General features: G+C 33.8%; 4 protein-coding genes, 1 non-coding gene and 1 pseudogene across 6 annotated transcripts; 1 reads left to right on the forward strand and 5 right to left on the reverse strand.

Annotated features, from left to right (window-relative positions):
* Positions 1-468: 468 nt before the first annotated feature.
* LOC18606620 (GDT1-like protein 1, chloroplastic) lies at positions 469-6,983 on the reverse strand. Of its 2 annotated transcripts, XR_016025382.1 has the most exons (13): positions 6,719-6,983; positions 6,242-6,326; positions 5,535-5,837; positions 5,059-5,112; positions 4,630-4,691; positions 4,370-4,438; positions 3,968-4,019; positions 3,744-3,818; positions 3,466-3,595; positions 2,715-2,785; positions 2,277-2,324; positions 1,325-1,459; positions 469-1,108 (listed from the first exon to the last, which is right to left on the reverse strand). XR_016025382.1 is itself a non-coding variant. In XM_088804765.1 (12 exons), the coding sequence occupies exons 1-12, from the start codon at positions 6,892-6,894 to the stop codon at positions 1,388-1,390; spliced, it is 1,197 nt and encodes a 398-aa protein (XP_088660891.1). In that variant the 5' UTR covers positions 6,895-6,982; the 3' UTR covers positions 1,117-1,387. The 2 variants fall into 2 exon arrangements, 1 of the variants encoding a protein (XP_088660891.1); XM_088804765.1 differs by lacking the exon at positions 469-1,108 and having other exon boundaries at positions 1,117-1,459; positions 6,719-6,982.
* A 548-nt stretch (positions 6,984-7,531) lies between these two features.
* LOC108661230 (dirigent protein-like) lies at positions 7,532-8,266 on the reverse strand (annotated as a pseudogene).
* Positions 8,267-9,225: 959 nt separating this feature from the next.
* Positions 9,226-10,122, reverse strand: LOC108661078 (dirigent protein-like). The gene has a single exon (XM_018116817.2). It carries the CDS (start codon positions 10,014-10,016, stop codon positions 9,441-9,443), a length of 576 nt encoding a protein of 191 aa, XP_017972306.1. The 5' UTR covers positions 10,017-10,122; the 3' UTR covers positions 9,226-9,440.
* A 1,111-nt stretch (positions 10,123-11,233) lies between these two features.
* LOC148763861 (small nucleolar RNA snoR8a) lies at positions 11,234-11,326 on the forward strand. The gene has a single exon (XR_016025633.1). It is a non-coding gene; the product is annotated as a small nucleolar RNA snoR8a (small nucleolar RNA).
* A 1,858-nt stretch (positions 11,327-13,184) lies between these two features.
* LOC108661087 (dirigent protein-like) lies at positions 13,185-14,036 on the reverse strand. The gene has a single exon (XM_018116882.2). It carries the CDS (start codon positions 13,971-13,973, stop codon positions 13,398-13,400), a length of 576 nt encoding a protein of 191 aa, XP_017972371.1. The 5' UTR covers positions 13,974-14,036; the 3' UTR covers positions 13,185-13,397.
* A 2,403-nt stretch (positions 14,037-16,439) lies between these two features.
* LOC18606622 (disease resistance response protein 206-like) lies at positions 16,440-17,326 on the reverse strand. The gene has a single exon (XM_007040336.3). It carries the CDS (start codon positions 17,220-17,222, stop codon positions 16,668-16,670), a length of 555 nt encoding a protein of 184 aa, XP_007040398.1. The 5' UTR covers positions 17,223-17,326; the 3' UTR covers positions 16,440-16,667.
* Positions 17,327-19,704: the final 2,378 nt, after the last annotated feature.

The raw sequence follows: 19,704 nt of genomic DNA on the forward strand, positions 1-19,704 counted from the left end.
TTTTTTTTAATCTCCCAACTAATCAGATTTCCCCATCCTCACTGTTCGCCGTCTGATCTTCATCTCCGAGAATGGTCCCTCTGCCCAAAAAGATCCATCATCACCCACCTTTTTATGATTAGCAATCGTTGAAACTTCCAAGTGATATCAACTCTACTGTTAATGGGTTTGGAACGTTGGTGAACTTTTCATGAATGAATTTTATATTGTGAACAGAGCCTTGGCAATAGTTTAACATACAGGGAGAATAGTTTATTTTCTAATGTAATACCTAACTCCTTTCTGGATGGAATTTGGACCATTGGATCTGGTCAGGTCAATCTTATAAGAATGTTTAGTGGGTACCAAGGGCTTGTCATGCTTTATTTGCAACGAAGAATATGCTGTTTAATATTCGGTTTTATTTCCTTAAGGTGCACGTGCAGTGGTGAATGCACGAGGTCCTTCATGTGACTACCAAACCAAAAGTAAAAGAATCATCATTATTGTTTAAGATTGCATGGTTGTCTGTGTCACATGAAAAAGCTCATTGTCTGTACAGCAATCCACCACATGGTCCCCACAAGATCTCCTCCTCCTGCCTTTCAAATCCTTTCTTCCTTTAACTGTTATAACTTCAATTATTCCCTGCTCCTCCCTCCCTCCCTCCCACAGTAGTCCTATGAGAGTTACAGGTAATTTATGGGGTTAAGTAAAGTCATGGGTATACCCAGGAAATGGTTTAACATAATCTGGAACATCAGCAAGGTGGATTCTAGCATTTCTTTCCTTGTGCTGCTACACATAACTATAAATTTGTTCCAATAATGAATCTCAATATTGCTAGCAGAGGTGAAAAGAGTAAGGAATGAAAGTGGAGTATGCATTGGACAGATAGGCGACGTACGCAGCAGACGTGGAAATAAAGAGAGGTTAATGGAGAAAGTTGGCAAAGGAAAAGAACCAGGAAGTGGGGTTTGTCCACCTTCACAATCATCTTTTGAGGCTCGCCTTTTTGATTCTCTGTCAAAAGGTTTAACGGATGGGCATGGGTCTGCCACGTCTATCCAAATTTTGCCCCCTCTTTATCTCCGCCCTTGTATGCGTGTACACGTTGTTACCCCACACCCTGAAGAGTTAAAAAAGAAAGTGAATTCCTTAAAATTTTTAGCCAACTTGCCCTGCTTGGCCTTCAAAGTTCTGTCATTGTATTATATCAGCCACCGATTACAGATCTTGAACAACAAGAATATCATACAGAATGCAACTATCCAATCATGTTTCAGCTCATGATTTGATTCAATATGTAACACATCCATGATATAAGAGTAGATATCATCAATACCAGGAGCAGAGAGCAAGTCTTGAACAAGTGCACAAAAATGTCAGACACTATATTCTCCAACCCTTAATTCACAATCTCAATCAGTGTAACAGCAGCGAAGACGAGAAAAAGAGTACCGCCGATGTAGGCAATAGCCTGCACAAGAATCAAAAGTAAGACTTCAATGGTACTTGATGGATGAAATGTATATAAGAAAGCTTAATATGCTTCATCGCTTAAAGTTAAGCAGTTGCATTGAAAGGGCAAAGGAAGAAGATGTCCCAATGGCACACAATCCGCACAGTTGCTTAGATATTCCAAAAACTGAGTTAGTCATATGGGATGACAATATGATATGTGGTGGCCTGAACATGTTGGACCAACCATTGCACCTTTTAAAGGTACAAATACCATGCTGACTTTACATTGTTGGACTAGATGATTTATACCAAAGAATAAATCTGTCGGCTAAGATAATATGGTGATGACTGGCTCAAACCAAACTTCCATTCCATAACTTATATTCCACTGAAAATTAAAGATCATTATTGACCAGATCTGAATGGGGCTTAATGGCCACGAGATAATAATTTGGAATAATTTTCCAATTATTAGGCTTGAGGAGGAAAGGAATGAGACAAGGTCGGGATACTGATAACACTAAGTTTGAAATCACTATAAACTCGACGAGGATGGTTCCAAGTCCATGTGGAATATCTTGAAGCATCGAGCTTTCCACTATATTCTTAATATTAATAATTTTAAGGAAGATTCAAGTTTTATGCTTAAGAATAAAATTATTTGTATGTCCGAAAGATATAGTTAGAGATTTTGTAATTCCATGTATGCAGTAGAAATGAAGCCTCTGATCCTCTTTGCCTGGCTTAGTGCTATAGAAACCAAGTGGGAACAAGGAATGCCCGGGATGTCCCTTGATGAACGGATGAACAAGGTTGAAAGTTCCAAAATTTACCTTCTCTGATAAGAATGTTCCCAGTAAAGAGCCTCCCAAAACAGCAAGCTGTCGAAGGAATTTGCAAGTTAATCAGGTCTATAAAATAATGTATTAAAAATTGTAAAGAGAAAAAGTAAAAACTTTAATTGGATTGATAAGGGGCCTGATGCCTGAGGTAAATTGGTTGTTCAACTAACTGATCTTATCAATTTTGATTTATAGATTTATGTTCTGCAATTGTGATCTACATATTATAAGAGATCTGTAGCACTATTAGCATTGGGTAAATTCTGACTTCAGAAGCATGTTTTCAGCAAAAAAAAAAAAAAAACAATCTTTTTCTTTTCCTGATTTTATGGTAAACTAGCAGTTTTTGCAAATATACTGTTTGTTGAAAGTGGCTGCAAAGAAAAGACTATTTTTGTGTTGTTTCTTGTGTGGTCAAGTATAAGGTACCAGAGTAGCAACACCATGACCAGCCAGTGCGCCTCCAATGACTCCAAGAGGTGAAGAGGCAGCTGCTAGTGCTGCATGAGAAGAAGAGAACCGTGTGTAAATATAGGATTGAGAGGGAGGCAGCCATGCTTGGTAGAGTGAGTATGAAAGACTTGACTCTAGCTTGAGAAATTCACCAGGTAAAACTTATATGATTAAAACAATCCTGATTGAATATACCTAAACATATCAACATCTCAGTTTCAGACCGCCAAATAGCCAGAAAAAGGAATTTACAAGGAAAAAAGACCAAGTGCTTTGGCATCCACAAAAACAGATTTCAAGCAAATTTAGCTTGCTTTTACATGATATTTGACTCGGAAATTCTGCAATTAGAATATGAACAGCATTTTTTGATTGAAGAATAGATAAAAAAAAATTCCTTTTTCCATCATCTTTAAATAATCAACTTGTATGTTTCTGTTGACCATTAGCTTGAGTTATTAAGACTGATCATGCCCATCTGCCTTGAGATATATGGTGGAAAGTAAATGCACGGGAAATTCTTTTCCACACTAAAATTCATCCAAAAAATTCACCTACTTTATATTGATCTAAAGAAGTCATTCTAAACTCGTAAATTCAGCCATCAAAGATAGATTCATAATAATCTTTTGTGTTGAGTATGTATAACAGAGCAATGATCCATTCTAACAGTAACAAACCCAATAGCAATTATCATTAAATGTAAATTTGCAGAATTGGAACTGACCGATTGTCGAAAAGAATGATTTATCACCCCACTCAGCAATGAAAACTAAGATGAAAGTGCTAACAACAGTGTTAGCAGCAGCTAAGATCCCAGCTCCATTTCCAGAAAATTCTGAAACTGCTAGTTCTGCCTGTTTGATTCCACAAGATGTGAAACTTATTTAAATGTGTTTTAAAATGAAAAATATTACTTGAAAATAGGACCAATATTGGAGCTTGAATCTCCAAGGCAGGTCAGGTAACTTCTTAAGGCATCATTTAGGGAAGTGGTAGTTTGACCTCCTTTTGTTCTTCATCCGCTTTTTGATTATCACTTGAAGCAGCATCAAGCAATGTTGAAACTCCAAAATATACCTGCAGTTTGTTGAATGAGCTTAATTTTCTTCTTATGTCAGTTGGGAAAGAAATCCAAGCTACAGGTTCCTCTATAGAACATTTTTTGGCATATAATGTGCTTTCTGCATATTCACCCACAGCTAAAGCCTAAAAAGAGGATAATATACCAAAAGGCACACTGCAGCAATGTCGTCAATAGGCAGATCAGCCTCACCGAACCTGAGCATTAATAGTCTAATGTTAGAGAAGAATCTTATGAACCACGCATCAAGACAACTGCTGACCAAATTTTTTGAAATTAATCAATTTGCATAGCCATCCTAGCTGTTTTGAACTACTAAATTGTTTGAAAGTGTAATGATTTATTGATCTAAAAACTTCTGCAGAAAAGAAAATTTTATCTTTTCCATTGATTTAACTTTGTGCTGCAAATAGCTGAGTTAAAACGCATCAGAAATATCTCAAATTTATACACATTTGTTGCATTTAGTGGCATTACAATATGCATTGGGACAATTGAATTTTATCTGCCCAGGTTTCGAATATAAATAAAATCTAAAGTTAAAAACCTGAATGGAAGGAGTTCATCGACATAGTGAAAAGTTCGCCCGAGAACAACAGATATTATTGTCATTGCCCTGCACATAATAGATAAAACAACAGATATTATTGTCATTGCCCTGCACATAATAGATAAACACTTCAATTATTTAAAAAGAAATTCCCATGTGTTTTCCAAGTGAAGCACACACCTATGAGGAATCTCATCTAATGAAATTAAAAAATGCAAAGGACTTCTAAATCACCATGCATGGGCAGAACAACATACGCAAGTGCACCAAAAGTCCCAATGAAAACTACACCAGCAGAATTTCTAGCTGCTAAAAGTGCCTGCATATAAAACATCCAAATCAGGGTGCACTCAATAGTCTATCTTCAGTTTGAGAACTAGGGAATTTATACACATGTGCTAATGGAAAAGAAATTGCTTCAAGGTGGATAAAAGAAATGATATAAAGAATGGATCTTCTGTTAGCACTAGGAATCCATCCAAGCCAAAATGACAATGGTAAAAGACAAAGCGTTTAATGTGTCTCAATAAGAAATAAGATACAACTTTGTGCTTGTGGGAAAGAGATATGTATCTAGACAGACAAGTATACAAAATTTGACCCCATCTTAAAAATAGCATCTGAAAGAAAGATCATTCGCAGATTCTTCCTCGACACTAATAAAATATTATGTGGTTTAGTCTTACCGCAATGAAAAAGGTTTTGTCTCCCAGCTCTGAGAAAAATATCAGCAAGAATGCCTGCAATAAAAGAAAATGCTTCAATTATAGTAGTTCAAGATGTGTGTTTGTATGTGCAAACACTGTAGTCTACCAAAAGGAAATTAGCAGTGTTTTCATTCTTTCTTTTTCCTTCAAAACTTTACAAAGGAAAGTGAATTGGGAAATAAGTACTGTTACAACTAAGAGGGGGAAAAAGAACTAAAGGAGTAGCTAATGCCTCAACAATCACAATATACAGTCATATTTCCAGATTGAAAAGATCAGTTGCTTAAACATTAAATTCTAAAGGACACTGGAGTCCATTAAGTTTTAAACAGTTAACGGAAGGAAGTGCTTTAAGCTTCAACATAATTACTAGGTGAAGCTGAATTACTATGCATAGGCCTTAATTGGAACAATAAAAGTATCATGCATAAAAGTTACAGGGAGATTTTCCTAACTGAAGCAAAACCTGTGCTAATATCACCAAGGTCCCCTATGTAAGGAATCAACTGCAACCCACTAGCAATATCTGAGACAGCAGCTGCTGGTTGTGAGCCTTGAAATGTGAACAACCCAAAAAGAACCATAAACTTTAGCAGCTTGTTAAACAATGTATTTGAGATTGCCAAATTTGTAGCTATATAATTTCCCCTTCTCAAGTTATAATTCACAGGTGCATGATCTGAAACACAACAGTCCTCTGAATTGTGCCCCAATGCTCGAGTCTCTTCCCCATTCTTGCAATCAACATACTTATGTTCCTGGTCGAAAATGAAGAAATCAGATAAATGCATATAACAACTTGTAAGAACTCCTATATTGCAGAGAGAAAGCCACAGAATTAATGCTAGGTAAAATATTTGGCAATTATCAGTCAGTCAGCAACATTAACTGATGAAAATAGAAAATTGCTACAATGAGAGAATAGGCAAACAATTTCTTTCCTAATTATAACATCCAAAAGGAAAAAGCAAGGATTAGGGTTTTGAATCAAACCTTAAAAGTAGATATGCCATATATTTCATTAAGACATGATATGGTTAAACTTCACATTCTATCGTACCAAACTGAACATCAGAAAATTCAAGTACTGTATTTAAACTTCTCTACATAGTTAAGATCATTAAAACAAAGAAGAAAAGGAACTTGATATAAGAAATCTTACCAGGCCATGCTGAAGTTCAGCAACCTTTTGCAGAAAACGCCCAAACCGTTCCTCACATGTCCTTTCAGACCAATTTCTATAACACCTGTATAAAAAAAAATAGCATTTAAATCTATAACTGAATCGCCTTCTCCACTCCCCACCATTTGCATAGCATTTTGGCACCTAATATTGAGAGAGTAAGATCAAATTATATGTGATTCTTCAGTTAACAAATAGATTGATGCTTTTCTTTTTCTTCTGACAATTATGTCATTCCAATTGGCATGTCCATTCTTTCTCCCACTAGACAGATATTAAAACTACCCCGATCAACCACCCACTAGTCATAAGCATTTCCCACAGGCAGCTTCTTCTGCTTATGGGTTCACCACTTGCTTTTCTTGCTAGTAACTTTTCAGTACAAAGAGACAGGCAGGGTATAAAGAACAAAAGGAAAAGTTCTAAAGAAAAGGAAACAAAGAAATGAAAGTATACCTAGAGAAAAGAAGGCTTTGGTGGCGAGAAGAGAGCTTGGAGGAGTACTGCTTCTTGGAGAGAGAATTAACATTCAAAGAAAGCAAATGAGAAGTGAAAGACTTGGGTGGTTTAAGACATGGAGGCAACAGCGAGAGAACAACCAATCCGCTCTCCGTGAGCGTTATGCCTCGCATTCTCTCACACTCTCTCAGCAGCTCCCTGCTTCTGTACCTCAACCTCTGGTTCTCGTTTTCGCCTTAGAAATGATGGTGTCCATAGATAAATGGATAAATAATAAAAGTCATCCCATGATAATAGCGCCAATACAAATCCAGCGGTTATCTACAATTTCATGTTAACTGTCAAGTTTTGAAACCATTGCTTGGGCTTAAAATTAACCTTTGGGTCAAGAATTCTTGTTTCTATGAGATCATTGGACCAATATCCATGGGCTTTTGTTAAAGGACGTCAGAGAGCTTGTGAGTTTCCAAAAGCCCAAAACCAAACTACGCCTAAAATTGTACCATGGCCATCAGGTTTGATGAAGGCTATTTAATGGTTTTCATGAAAGAAAGTTGTGGGTAACGAATAATTTTTTTTATTATTTGAGGGAAGGAGATTAGATTTTTATTTTTTTAAGAGAGAGATTCTGTATTAATTAATAAATTAAATATTAAAGTATTGTGGGTAATGAATAATTTGTAATAAAAGAATTAACAACTCTTATGAAATATAATAATTCTTTAAACTCAAAAAAACATCATACAGTTATCAAAATTTTTTAAATTCGAATAATGTAAATACGATAAAAATTAAAATATCATGTGAAAAGAAGACATGATAGCAAACATAAAAGTGAACAACATAAGAAAAAACAATCCTTGAGTGACTAAGGACACTGGTTACCAACACTCATATAACTTGATATCAACATGGAGCCTGAAATAAACTTCCCCCTCAACTGCATCAGTCATCAAAGTGGCTATCCCTCGAGCCATGAAGAAATCCCCAGTTCCACCAATCACCGAGATGTCCCTTGTTTTGTTCAAGGGATCAGGCCCCGCAAATGTTATCCTTCCTCTGTGGTCTGTGCTGAGTGGAGTTGAACACAAGCGAAAATCCTAGCCAAGCTGTGAAGTAATCTTTCCTGTCATAGAGATAAAAGCCTTGAGCCCGTCCAACCCGGGTTGAATGTGGATTGTTGTCTAAGGTAATGGGGTCATCGAACACGACCAAGTTACCAAAATGGTTTTGTCCTGCCAAGATCGTCCTGTTGCCCCATGCAGGTGCACCCACTATGGCTGAAGTTGCGTTCTTGGCATTCTTTCCATTGTAAAGAATGTCATGGAAGTAAAACACCATCTGCTTACAGGGCCAACGTGACCGGATTTTCCTCCTATGGGTGGCGGTGGAGCTAGAGAGGAGGAGGAGGAGACAGAGCACAAGGGTTGAAGTGAGTCTTGTAGCAGCCATTTCGTGTCTGCTTTGAGGATTGGCCGATTGGCTACTCCAGGGTCAATCCATAAATAGAATTTCTAAGTGAGTTTACGTAGAATAAATTTTGGTTTAAACGTGATCTATATTTAATACTTCATATAACTTCATCACTGCGCCTAGGCATAATCATTGGACCAATATGTGCCCAAAAGAAAAAAAGAATAATAATTGGTGGCACGAGGCACCAGGTGACCCAACTCATGTTCTTTGAATCGAATTGAGTGTTTCTAATAATAGCAATTATGGTGCAAATAGCTTCTCACTTATAATGAAAACAAAATTGACCCAGCAAAGTTAGCTTACATAACATCAAAATATGTTTTTCTATCAATTGTAATTAAGAATTACTTAATTTTTGGTTCGAATTATGTGCTATTCTATGATGGGTGTCCATTGATATTAACAAAAAGTTTATTCCTGTATTGTCACTATCCTTTCAGTAATGTTTCAACTACTTACCTTATATATTTTAATCATACCTTAACTATTGTTAGTGATTTTCCTCGTTTTCCCCATTTGGAAATAATAAATCTGTCTTTTCGTTGGACTCACCAACCAAAGCAACAAAAACTCCAAAAGCAGGTAAAGGCATCAAATTATAAAGGACCGTGTACTAATGATTCTCTTTTCTTTTTTTTTGACAAATAATCGATGGTTATCACTTAATTGAAAAGAGTTAATTTGTTATTATATTATCATAAATTAAAAATATAAATTCATAATAAGTGATATCGAAAATCAAAATTTGAGATAAGTGTAAAAGTTTTCTCTTCAATAAATAAAAGAGTTAATACAATAAAAGCATTACAAAATTAAATGCGATAAAATGTCAAAAATTAATATCGATTTTATATGAAAAGACATAAAAAGGTGTTATTAAAAACAATTGACCAAGCCATGACAAAAACGTCAAAAATAACGAAACCAACTTTACAACTGCTGTTCTCGATTTCTTTCTATCCACACTACCTAGTAGACAAGGACTACGTACCAACATGGGAGAGAGAAAAGTAAAGCAACTGTCCATCTGCTAAAGCAAGTAAAGACTTTTATTGTTTTTTACCGAACATACAGCTTTGCATAACAAAACAGAGACGAAATATTCAGAGGGCCTAACCACAACAGAGTCTCGTACAGTATTGCCATTGATGAAACTCTTCACGACTCAACAAACAAATACTTGGAAAATGAAAAATACAACTTGAATTTGACAATCGATTATTGGTATAGCTATAGCAAGTTCTTAAACTTGTTGCCAACATTCATACAATTTAATATCGGTACGAAGGCGAAAGTATACTTCCCCTTCAAAGGCATCCGTCATCAAAGTAGCCACTCCTCTAGCCATGAAGAAGTCACCGGTTCCACCAATTACTGAGATATCCCTGGTCTTGTTCATCAATGGATCAGCCCCAGCAAAGTTTATGCTTCCCTTATGCTCGGTAGAATTGAAAACGAAAGAGAACCCCAACCAAGCAGTGAAAATCTCTTTCTTATCATAGAAATAAAAGCCTTGCGCACGACCAACTGGGGTTGAATGCAGATTGTTATCTAAGGTAATGGGATCATCAAACACAGCCAAATCTCCAAAATGGTTCTGTCCTGCCAAAAGGGTTCTATTGGCCCATTGCGGTGCACCTACGATGGCTGAAGTTGCGTTCTTTGCATTCTTGCCATTATAAATTATGTCATGAAAATAGAGCACCATGCTCTTACAAGGTTTCCTGGCGCGGATTTTTCGTGTTGTTGCAGCAGTAGATATGGAGAGGAGGGAGAGAAGGAAGAGAAGTAGCAGAAATCTCCTTGCTTCCATTTTCATTTCAGAGCAAGAAGGTTACAAAAAAAAAAAACTATGGAATCTGTGATAGTATGCTTTGAATAAAACTTGAGCGGCTTTATACAAGAGCTTTCAACTGCAAAACTTTTGGGTTATTCTGTTGGTTAATTAAATATGAAGTAATGCTTGGCTTTGAAGGAATAATTGGATAGCAGTAACTCCACCAAAAAGTGACTACCCTTATCCATTGAATTCAATCTGCACCCTAGGCGTTTAACTGATCGTTTTGATAGCGTCAGATCAAAGATTAGCACAATTATTGGATGCTGCAGGGAGATTTGGTAGAGCAACATTAGTGTTCTTACTGTATGAATGAAATTATGGAATCCTTTGACTTTAGTTAGTTGACTGTAAGCTAAAGGATGTTATGGTGATAAATGGGCAATATGATCTGCGACAATGGAATCAGTTTCACAGTTAATTACAATGCAGTCTTATTCACAGTTTTGTTTTAAAGAGAAAACGACATTTTAATGTTGTTAATATTTTGGGGATTGAACATGCATTAACTTCACTTTACAACTCATGTCACGCTAAATATTTAAGAAAATATATATAAATAAGATTCTTTAATCTCATATAGGCAGATAAGATAATTTTGAAAAGTTTATAAGTATTGATCCTGTAAATCTCTTCAAGTTAGTATTTTGGACATGTTGACATATCAGTGTCACATGACAATTTAAAAAAATAAATTTTTGTCATGTCATAAGAATTACATTGAACAAAAATATATAATACAAGAATTAAATTAAACAAAATTAAGATATTGAGGGATTAAATTGAAAAAATATTTAAAAAATATAAATTTTTAAATAAATTATTGATATGTTTATTAATAAGTCAAATATTTAAGTGTAAAAGATTTACAGTGTTAAAAAATATATATATTTTCTTACTGATTATTTGATTTTAAAATATGTAAATTAATTTATCTTTTTTACAAAAACTAAGTTTGAATTCTCCTTTTATAAAAAAAATTGAAAAAATTTCATACCTGAAGTCAAATTTAGATAAATAATTTATAATATGTTAAAATAAAATAATATAAAATGACTAAATAAATTCTTTTTTTTCTATTTATAATAGTATAAAAATTTGAAATTTATTTAACTTAGTTTTTTACTTGAGCTAAAATCAAATTAGCAAAATATGTTGATTTAATTTTTTCTTTTAAAAAGATGAAAATCAGAGATATGGAGTTAGTGATGATTATAAAATTAATTTCTTATTTTGAATTGTTTAATTTGGACATGACAAACCTTTTATTACAACTATAGAATCTGAGCTCCATCCTTCCAATTTTTTTATTTTTTTATGTTTGTATTTTGTTTAATATTTCAAGTTATATTTTTTAAGTTGAAATTTCATAAATTAAAGATTGCAATTATTATTGATAAAGTTAAATATAACTATAAATATTTGTACCATTTTATTTTATTGTAAATTTTTTGTAGATCTAAATTAATAATTTAAATTTAAATTTAGCAGAATTTAATTGTAATGTTTGAATTTAAATAAAATTGTTTTATAAAAAATTTTGAGTAAATTTAAATAAAGTATAAATTGGATAAGAATTGAATAATTTCAAAAGAATGTGTATTTATAAATTGTGAAAGTTGTAACTAAATCAACATATTTTGCTAATTTGAGTAAATTTAAATAAAAGGTAAGTTGAGTAAGTGTTGAATAATTTCAAAATAATGTGTATTTGTAAATTATGAAAGTTATAACTAAATCAACATATTTAGTTATTTTATATTATTTTATTTTAACGTATGCAAGATATTCATTTAAATTTGACTTTAAGTATGAAATTTTTTTAATTTTTTTTTATAGAAGAAGAATTCAAACTTAATTTTTGTAAAAAAGATAAATTAATTTACATATTTTAGAATCAAATAATCAAGTAAGAAAATATATATATTTTAACACCATAAATCTTTTACACTTAAATATTTGACTTATTAATAAGCATATTAATAATCTACTTAAGGTTTATATTTTTCAAATTTTTTTTTCAATTTAGTCCCTCAACATCTAGATTTTGTTCAATTTAATTCATGTATCTTATATTTTTGTTCAATTTAGTCTTTACGACGGTGACAACATTTTTTTTGAAAATTTTTTTGATCTGCCACATCATCGTATAGTGCCACGTTGCGTTGTCACGTCATCACTCGATATCACATGACATGTCACATCATCAAAATATGACACATCATCACTGATATCATCGTTGACATCATTTTTTAACGGTAAAATTGGATGTCGTTGGGGAGAGGGATTGAATTGACGCAATATTCAAAATCAAAAGATTAAATTGCTTTGATTTTAAGTATAAAGATTAAATTGAATAAAATTAAAAAATACAGGAACTGAATAGGTCTTTTAATCAAAAAAATTGAACCAACAAATTAGCATATATAACATCAAAATATGTTTTTCTATCAATTGTCATTAAGAATTACTTAATTTTTTATTCGAATTATGTGCTATTCTATGATGGGTGTCGATTAATATTAACAAAAAGTTTATTCCTGTATTGTCACTATCCTTTCAGTAATGTTTCAACTACTTACCTTATATATTTTAATCATACCTTAACTATTGTTAATGATTTTCCTCTTTTTCCCCATTTGGAAATAATAAATCTGTCTTTTCGTTGGACTCACCAACCAAAGCAACAAAAACTCCAAAAGCAGGTAAAGGCATCAAATTATAAAGGACCGTGTACTAATGATTCTCTTTTTTTTTTTTGACAAATAATAGATGGTTATCACTTAATTGAAAAGAATTAATTTATTGTTATATTATCATAAATTAAAAATATGAGTCCATAACAAGTAATCCGAAAATTAAAATCGAGATAAATTTAAAAGTTTTTTCTTCAATAAATAAAAGAGTTAATACAATGAAGACGTTATAAAATTAAATGCGATAAAATGTCACGAATTAATACTGATTTTGTATGGAAAGACATAAAAGGGTGTTATTAAAGACAATTGAACAAGCCATGACAAAAACGTCAAAAATAACGAAACCAACTTTACAACTACTGTTCTTAATTTCTTTCTATCCACACTACCTAGTAGACAAGGACTACGTACCAACATGGGGGAGAGAGAAGTAAAGCAACTGTGCCTCTGCTAAAGCAATTAAAAGACTTTTATTGTTTTTTACCGAACATACAGCTTTGCATAACAAAACAGAGACGCAATATTCAGAGGGCCTAACCACAATAGAGCCTCGTACAGTGTTGCCATTGATGAAACTCTTCACGACTCAACAAACAAATATTTGGAAAATGAAAAATACAACTTGAATTTGACAATCGATTGTTGGCATAGCTATAGCAAGTACTTAAACTTGTTGCCAACATTCATACAATTTAATATCGGTACGAAGGCGAAAGTATACTTCCCCTTCAAAGGCATCCGTCATCAAAGTAGCCACTCCTCTAGCCATGAAGAAGTCACCGGTTCCACCAATTACTGAGATATCCCTGGTCTTGTTCATCAATGGATCAGCCCCAGCAAAGTTTATGCTTCCCTTATGCTCGGTAGAATTGAAAACAAAAGAGAACCCCAACCAAGCAGTGAAAATCTCTTTCTTATCATAGAAATAAAAGCCTTGCGCACGACCAACTGGGGTTGAATGCAGATTGTTATCTAAGGTAATGGGATCATCAAACACAGCCAAATCTCCAAAATGGTTCTGTCCTGCCAAAAGGGTTCTATTGGCCCATTGCGGTGCACCTACGATGGCTGAAGTTGCGTTCTTTGCATTCTTGCCATTATAAATTATGTCATGAAAATAGAGCACCATGCTCTTACAAGGTTTCCTGGCGCGGATTTTTCGTGTTGTTGCAGCAGTAGATATGGAGAGGAGGGAGAGAAGGAAGAGAAGTAGCAGAAATCTCCTTGCTTCCATTTTCATTTCAGAGCAAGAAGGTTACAAAAAAAAAAAAAAAAACTATGGAATCTGTGATAGTATGCTTTGCATAAAAGTTGAGCTGCTTTATACAAGAGCTTTCAACTGCAAAACTTTTGGGTTACTCTGTTGGTTAATTAAATATGAAGAAACGATTGGCTTGAAAGTAATGATTGGATAGCAGTAACTTCCACCAAAAAGAGACAACCTTTATCCATTTAATCATTCTTCAGTCGGCACCCTAGGCGTTTAACTGATCGTTTTGATAGCTTCAGATCAAAGATTAACACAATTATTGGATGCTGTAGGGAGATTTGGTAGAGCAACATTAGTGTTCTTTCTTTATGAATGAAATTATGGAATCCTTGGACTTAGTTAGTTGACTGCAAGCTAAAGGATGTTACGGCAATAAATGGGCAATATGATCAGCGACAATGGAACCAAGTTCACAGTTATTAATATTTTGAGAATCGAACATACATTAATTTCACTTTACAATTCATGTCACGCTAAATGTTTAAGAAACGTAAATAAAATTTTTTAATTTCATATTGGAGAAATAAGAAAATTTTAAAAAGTTTATAAGTATTGATTCGGCAAATCTCTGTAAGTTAGTTTTTTAAAAAGATGATAACAATATATTCTAAAAATGATTTTAAATAAAAATATGATAAAAAGTATTGTCAAATTAAAATTATTTAATATTTAATGTTTCTTTTTCTTGTGTTTTTCTCATAATTTGTAAATTAAATTTAAGTAGCATTCTATTGCGTTACAATAGTACATTAGTTAATTTTTTTCACCAAGAATTAGTTAGTCACCCCATCTAATTAAATAATTTTTTTCCAGCTGTCATAATGACCATATGTACTAGTGCAGCATGTATATAGGTGGAGGTTGGTAGTCTACCAAATGGTTCATTTGGGTGAAAAAGGGGGCATTTTGACTGAACATGTACCAGGAAATTAGCATTAATTTCCTGAGCTGATCAGTGATCATACATCCCCCTTGAAAGGCATAGGACTAGGGATTCGGTACCATTTCCAAAGCCTAACGGAGCTTGACTTCTTTAAAAGGCCTGCAGAGTACAGACTCTAGGTACATCGATCCCTTGAAGAAAGACAGAAGGATACGAGTAGTACCACTGAGCCACGCGGCTGGGATTTCTGTTTGTGGTCTTTTTGGGTATGGTCTTGTTAGCCTTTCAGTCTTACTGCCCTAGCACTTGATCAAATGTTGTTTGACCATTGCTATAGGAAGAGTTGATCCCTTCATTTTTTTCCTTGCTAAGAATCTCTCTTTCGTGTTCATTATCTGAAAGATAATAATTTGGTGTTCATTAGTATAGAAAGAATTACAAGTCATCCTGGTTCAAAGTAAAATAATAAAGAATAAATAAATTATAGAAGGTCAATTTTGCTCTCCACTGAATTTCTATACTACATATGTTCACTTTCCATAATTTATTTATTCTTTATTATTTTCATTTGATCAAGGATGAATGGGAATTGCCATATATGGCCTTTATTTTGGATATCACAAAGGATTATTAGTCCTTAATACCGAATCAGAAGGAGTCAATTTAAGGGTAGAATGGCAAAATAAAAAGAGAGAGAGCAAGAGCTTCCATTTTCAGATTCAACGTATATCAAAGCATCTTGTCCTGCTATGCCTAAATCCTCCCCATAGACTTTTCTGCTTGAGCACGGATTTGCTACCTAATGCTGTCGCTGTAGTTGCACTACTAAAATATTATACTTGCAACGTGAAACGGAAGTCTAAAACATGTGGACGACTTTTATATTTCATTGTATCTGCACCACAAATTAGCTCCATCTCCAGTTGTATTCCATTTTGTAGTTAAGTAAAAAGGCAAATTGTAGCCCAGAACTTCTGCTGGAATCCCATTTTTTCTAAGTCAAAATCTGACAACCGATGCTAGCAACTGCCATATTGGAGAAGACCGGATGAAGAGTGACAGCCATAAAGGCTCAGTCTTCCGATAATGTTATGAATATGATCCAAATGTAAAGACAAGAAGCAGAAAAGTGAAGGCAAGGTACACCTACGCTAATTAGACACTTGATTATTAGCATTTAGCAATGGACTTAGGTTTTCTATATTGTGGTGATGGTGAAGTCAGTGTAATTGAGACATGAATGGAAAAGACAGACACCGTAGGAATTCCTTTAATTTTTGGGACGTCTTCTGTCGCTTCTGGTGAACATGTATTCAATAGGCCAAGCAGAATGACTTGATAAGAAACGTGAGATATTATAGCTGCAAAGGAAAGGCATCCTCGAATTGTGGATGACGAATTATTTAGAAAATTGGTTAATATTGGTTTCTTTTATTTTGGAGTAATTAGCTCTCCAAATTTATTGTTATTTCCTACGTACTAAGATTCTCTTACATCATGTAGGTTTTGGTCTCCACAAGAATCTCAGCAGTTAAATCTCTTATAGTGTAATCTAAGATCGAACAGGATTTCCATATAACAGAATGTTTAACTGGAAAAGGAATTAGAAGTGGCAAAGGTTCAACAAGAATCATAGAGTGCAGAACTGACTGTGTAGATGTTTCACGTTTCAGTACATTTCAGCACATGCCCTATCACACTCACTACAAAACAAAGCATACTTATTTTCACTCACTTATTATCTCATTTTCTATATTGTACTTGTTCTTCAATTTGCTTTATCACCAGCATTCATAGAACTTGATATCAACTTTGAGCCTGAAATACACTTCTCCTTCAAAGGCATCGGTCGTCAAAGTTGCGACTCCCCTGTGCATGAAAAAGTCTCCGGTGCCACCCACAACTGAAATGTCTCTGGTCTTCTGCATCAGGGGATCAGCTCCAATGAAATTTACGGTGCCCTGGTAGTTCGTGCTGTTGAGAACAAATGAAAAGCCTAGCCAAGCGGTGAAGGTGTTTTTGGTATCATAAATGTACATGCCTTGAGCCCTGCCAACAGGCTTTGAGTGAAGGTTGTTGTCCAGGGTAATGGGATCATCAAAAACTACTATGTTCCCGAAATGGAACTGACCTGCCAGGATGGTCAGGTTAGCACCTTGTGGTGCTGCAACAATGGCGGATGTGGCATTCTCCCTGTTCTGGCCATTGTAAATTATGTCATGGAAGTAGAGAACCAAGTGTTTGCATGGTTTGTATTGCTTATTCTTGAATGGATAGGCTGAGGATACAGCAAGAACCGTGAAAAAAGAAAGAAGAACGCAACTTTTTGATGCCATTACTTCTATATCTGATTACAGAAGAAATAGCAAACAAAAGAGAAAGTGGGATTATCCCAATCTTAATGAATGAATTCTAGTTCTGCTAGCAACTGTGAGGTTTACTCTCCCTCACTTCCCTCTATATGGAGCTCGCTTCATGGATTTTGCGTGGAAGACTGAAAGTAGTTGGTAAGAGCACACCAATGTCAATCTCATATTCAAAAGTGTCACAGCATCTCGTACCTGCTATGGAAAAATCGTTGCCATCAATCATCCATTTAGACTTTTCAGCTTAAGCTCGAATCTGCTACCGACAACGATCGGATAGGCATAATCGTTAAATTAAAATATGAGATACATATTTTACCTTTAATATCCAATATCGTTTCAGGAAATATTATAAAAATTTTAAAATTAATTATAAATAATATTTTTATGTAAAATAAAAAATTTGAAAAATATTATATTTTTTAAAAAAATTAAAGATTATAGGACATAGATTGAAAAGATGATTATTTTTTTAATTTAAACTTTCAACATAATTCTTAATAATATAGATTTTTAAATAAAATATACATTTATTATATTAATTTATTAATTAAAAATTAAAAAAACATTTATCATGTTAAAATTAAAAAGGAATTTAATTTTTTAGTATTTTTTTGTTTAAAATCTAAAAATTAAAACTCATAAAATATAATTTTTCATGTTCCAACTTAAAAAAATAAAAAATAAAATTTTTAATAATTAATTAAAATTAAGCTTATAAAAAGTGTATCGACTGTATGGTACCATATGTTTCATATCATAAAATACATATAGTACAATATGCTTTTGATATTAAATCAAGTACGATAAAATCATAGATATATATAGTTTTTTATTAGTATCGTGTCGTATCATATTATACATATCTATTGTGTATTGTATGATAATTATAACTATAACTATAGATACACCATTAAAATAAATAAATAAGCAAATTCAAACAGAAATCTAATAATTATTGATAACGTTTATATTTCACTCCATTCGTAAGACTATCTCTCCGCTTGTATCGATTTTATTATTAAGCAAAAATGAAAAATGTAGGCGGCTTCTACCCATAATCCCAATTTTCTTAAGCCAGAATCAAAACACGATAGCATCAATGTTAGCGACTGATGACTATCATGGAATTTACGTTCGAAAGGCGACAGAAGCTTCGATAATGATATGAATATGATCCGTGGGGAAAGGCAACAAGCAGAAAAGTAATTGCGTAACAGCTAAGTGGGGCACTTGACAATGGACTAATCTTTTGGCTTAGAACCAAGAAAATGAAGATATTGAAGAGTTTAAGATGACATGCATACCAAGCAGAATGACTTGGATATAAAACGTAAGAAATTAGCTGCAAATTATCATTAATGGTGTCCCAGGAACTTTTGGAACATATACTTAGTTCTCCCTATTCATTGTTATTTCCTTGACATTCTCTTACATCATGTTAGTCATCTTGGCCTCCAGGGGCAAACTGAACAATCAAAACTTAATTAGAAATTCTGGCTTTGAATCTTGGGAGTGAGGATTGGGGTTTTATTATTTGATGAAATGATTAGATTATTTCCAATTGGTGTAGTTCAAGATCCAGTGGGAATTTTTACGAAACAATATAGTAATTGTTCAACCATATCCGAAGCTAGAATTCATAGGTAACTCCACCTCCATCGTCACAGATCATACAAGTAATTATTTAGTCCATAATATATTTATGATTACGCAATGAAAGTCACTGTCAGTTAACGTTTGGGTCCTGTCTAAGAACGTGCAAAGGGGTCCCTTCCGATTATTGAGTTGTCTCAATTATTTCTTTTTTGCTTTCCATGGAAACTTTGGGGGGGAAAGATTGGTGGAGTAGGTGTGTTCGATTTTTATTTTTAGTGACAAACCCACTTTCTTTGTTCTTGGTTGGTGAATGAAATCTTCTTCTCAAGGCTGCGGGTAAGATTCAAAGAAGGTCGGCTTTTCTTAGCAATGCACCAATGGCTACACCAACATCCACACACTGTTGAAAACTTCCAAGCCACAACATAATGGAAATCAGGACTGGTGAGTAACTTGGCAGCAAAGTTGTGCATCAGGGCCCAATATGATAGTTAATAAAGATTGAAAGGAATAATTCAGACAATATATAATTTTATAAAAATGGCTTTGCATGGAGGAAAGGAGATTAAACAATCATGAAAGAAAAGTCAAAATCAGTTTGCTTGATTCTACGCAACTACACTAACGCAATAATTACGTGATAAATACTAACAAATTAAGAAATTAAAAACCCTTTGGGGAGTAGGCATAATCGGTCTAAAATCAAAAGTGGTACCATAATTCCACTAGAAAGGCAAGATTGCTTTGATTGATTACTATATCCATGATAACTGGTTGGATAAACAACCTTTTGCAGTACACGAATGAAGAGACTAATTAGAATTATAAATTAGGTCCAATTACATGGTTAGTG

This window comes from Theobroma cacao, chromosome 3 (genome assembly GCF_053813885.1).
Source record: "Theobroma cacao isolate CCN51 chromosome 3, ASM5381388v1, whole genome shotgun sequence".
Classification (NCBI taxonomy): domain Eukaryota; kingdom Viridiplantae; phylum Streptophyta; class Magnoliopsida; order Malvales; family Malvaceae; genus Theobroma; species Theobroma cacao.

Coding starts and splice junctions, on each gene's coding strand:
- LOC18606622 (XM_007040336.3), bottom strand. CDS start 17,222: ATGGCATCAAAAAGTTGCGTTCTTCTTTCTTTTTTCACGGTTCTTGCT.
- LOC18606620 (XM_088804765.1), bottom strand. CDS start 6,894: ATGCGAGGCATAACGCTCACGGAGAGCGGATTGGTTGTTCTCTCGCTG. Junction 5,838..6,241: donor CTGAACTTCAGCATGGCCTG/GTAAGATTTCTT, acceptor ATTTTCGACCAG/GAACATAAGTATGTTGATTG. Junction 1,460..2,276: donor GAACATTCTTATCAGAGAAG/GTAAATTTTGGA, acceptor ATTCTTGTGCAG/GCTATTGCCTACATCGGCGG.
- LOC108661078 (XM_018116817.2), bottom strand. CDS start 10,016: ATGAAAATGGAAGCAAGGAGATTTCTGCTACTTCTCTTCCTTCTCTCC.
- LOC108661087 (XM_018116882.2), bottom strand. CDS start 13,973: ATGAAAATGGAAGCAAGGAGATTTCTGCTACTTCTCTTCCTTCTCTCC.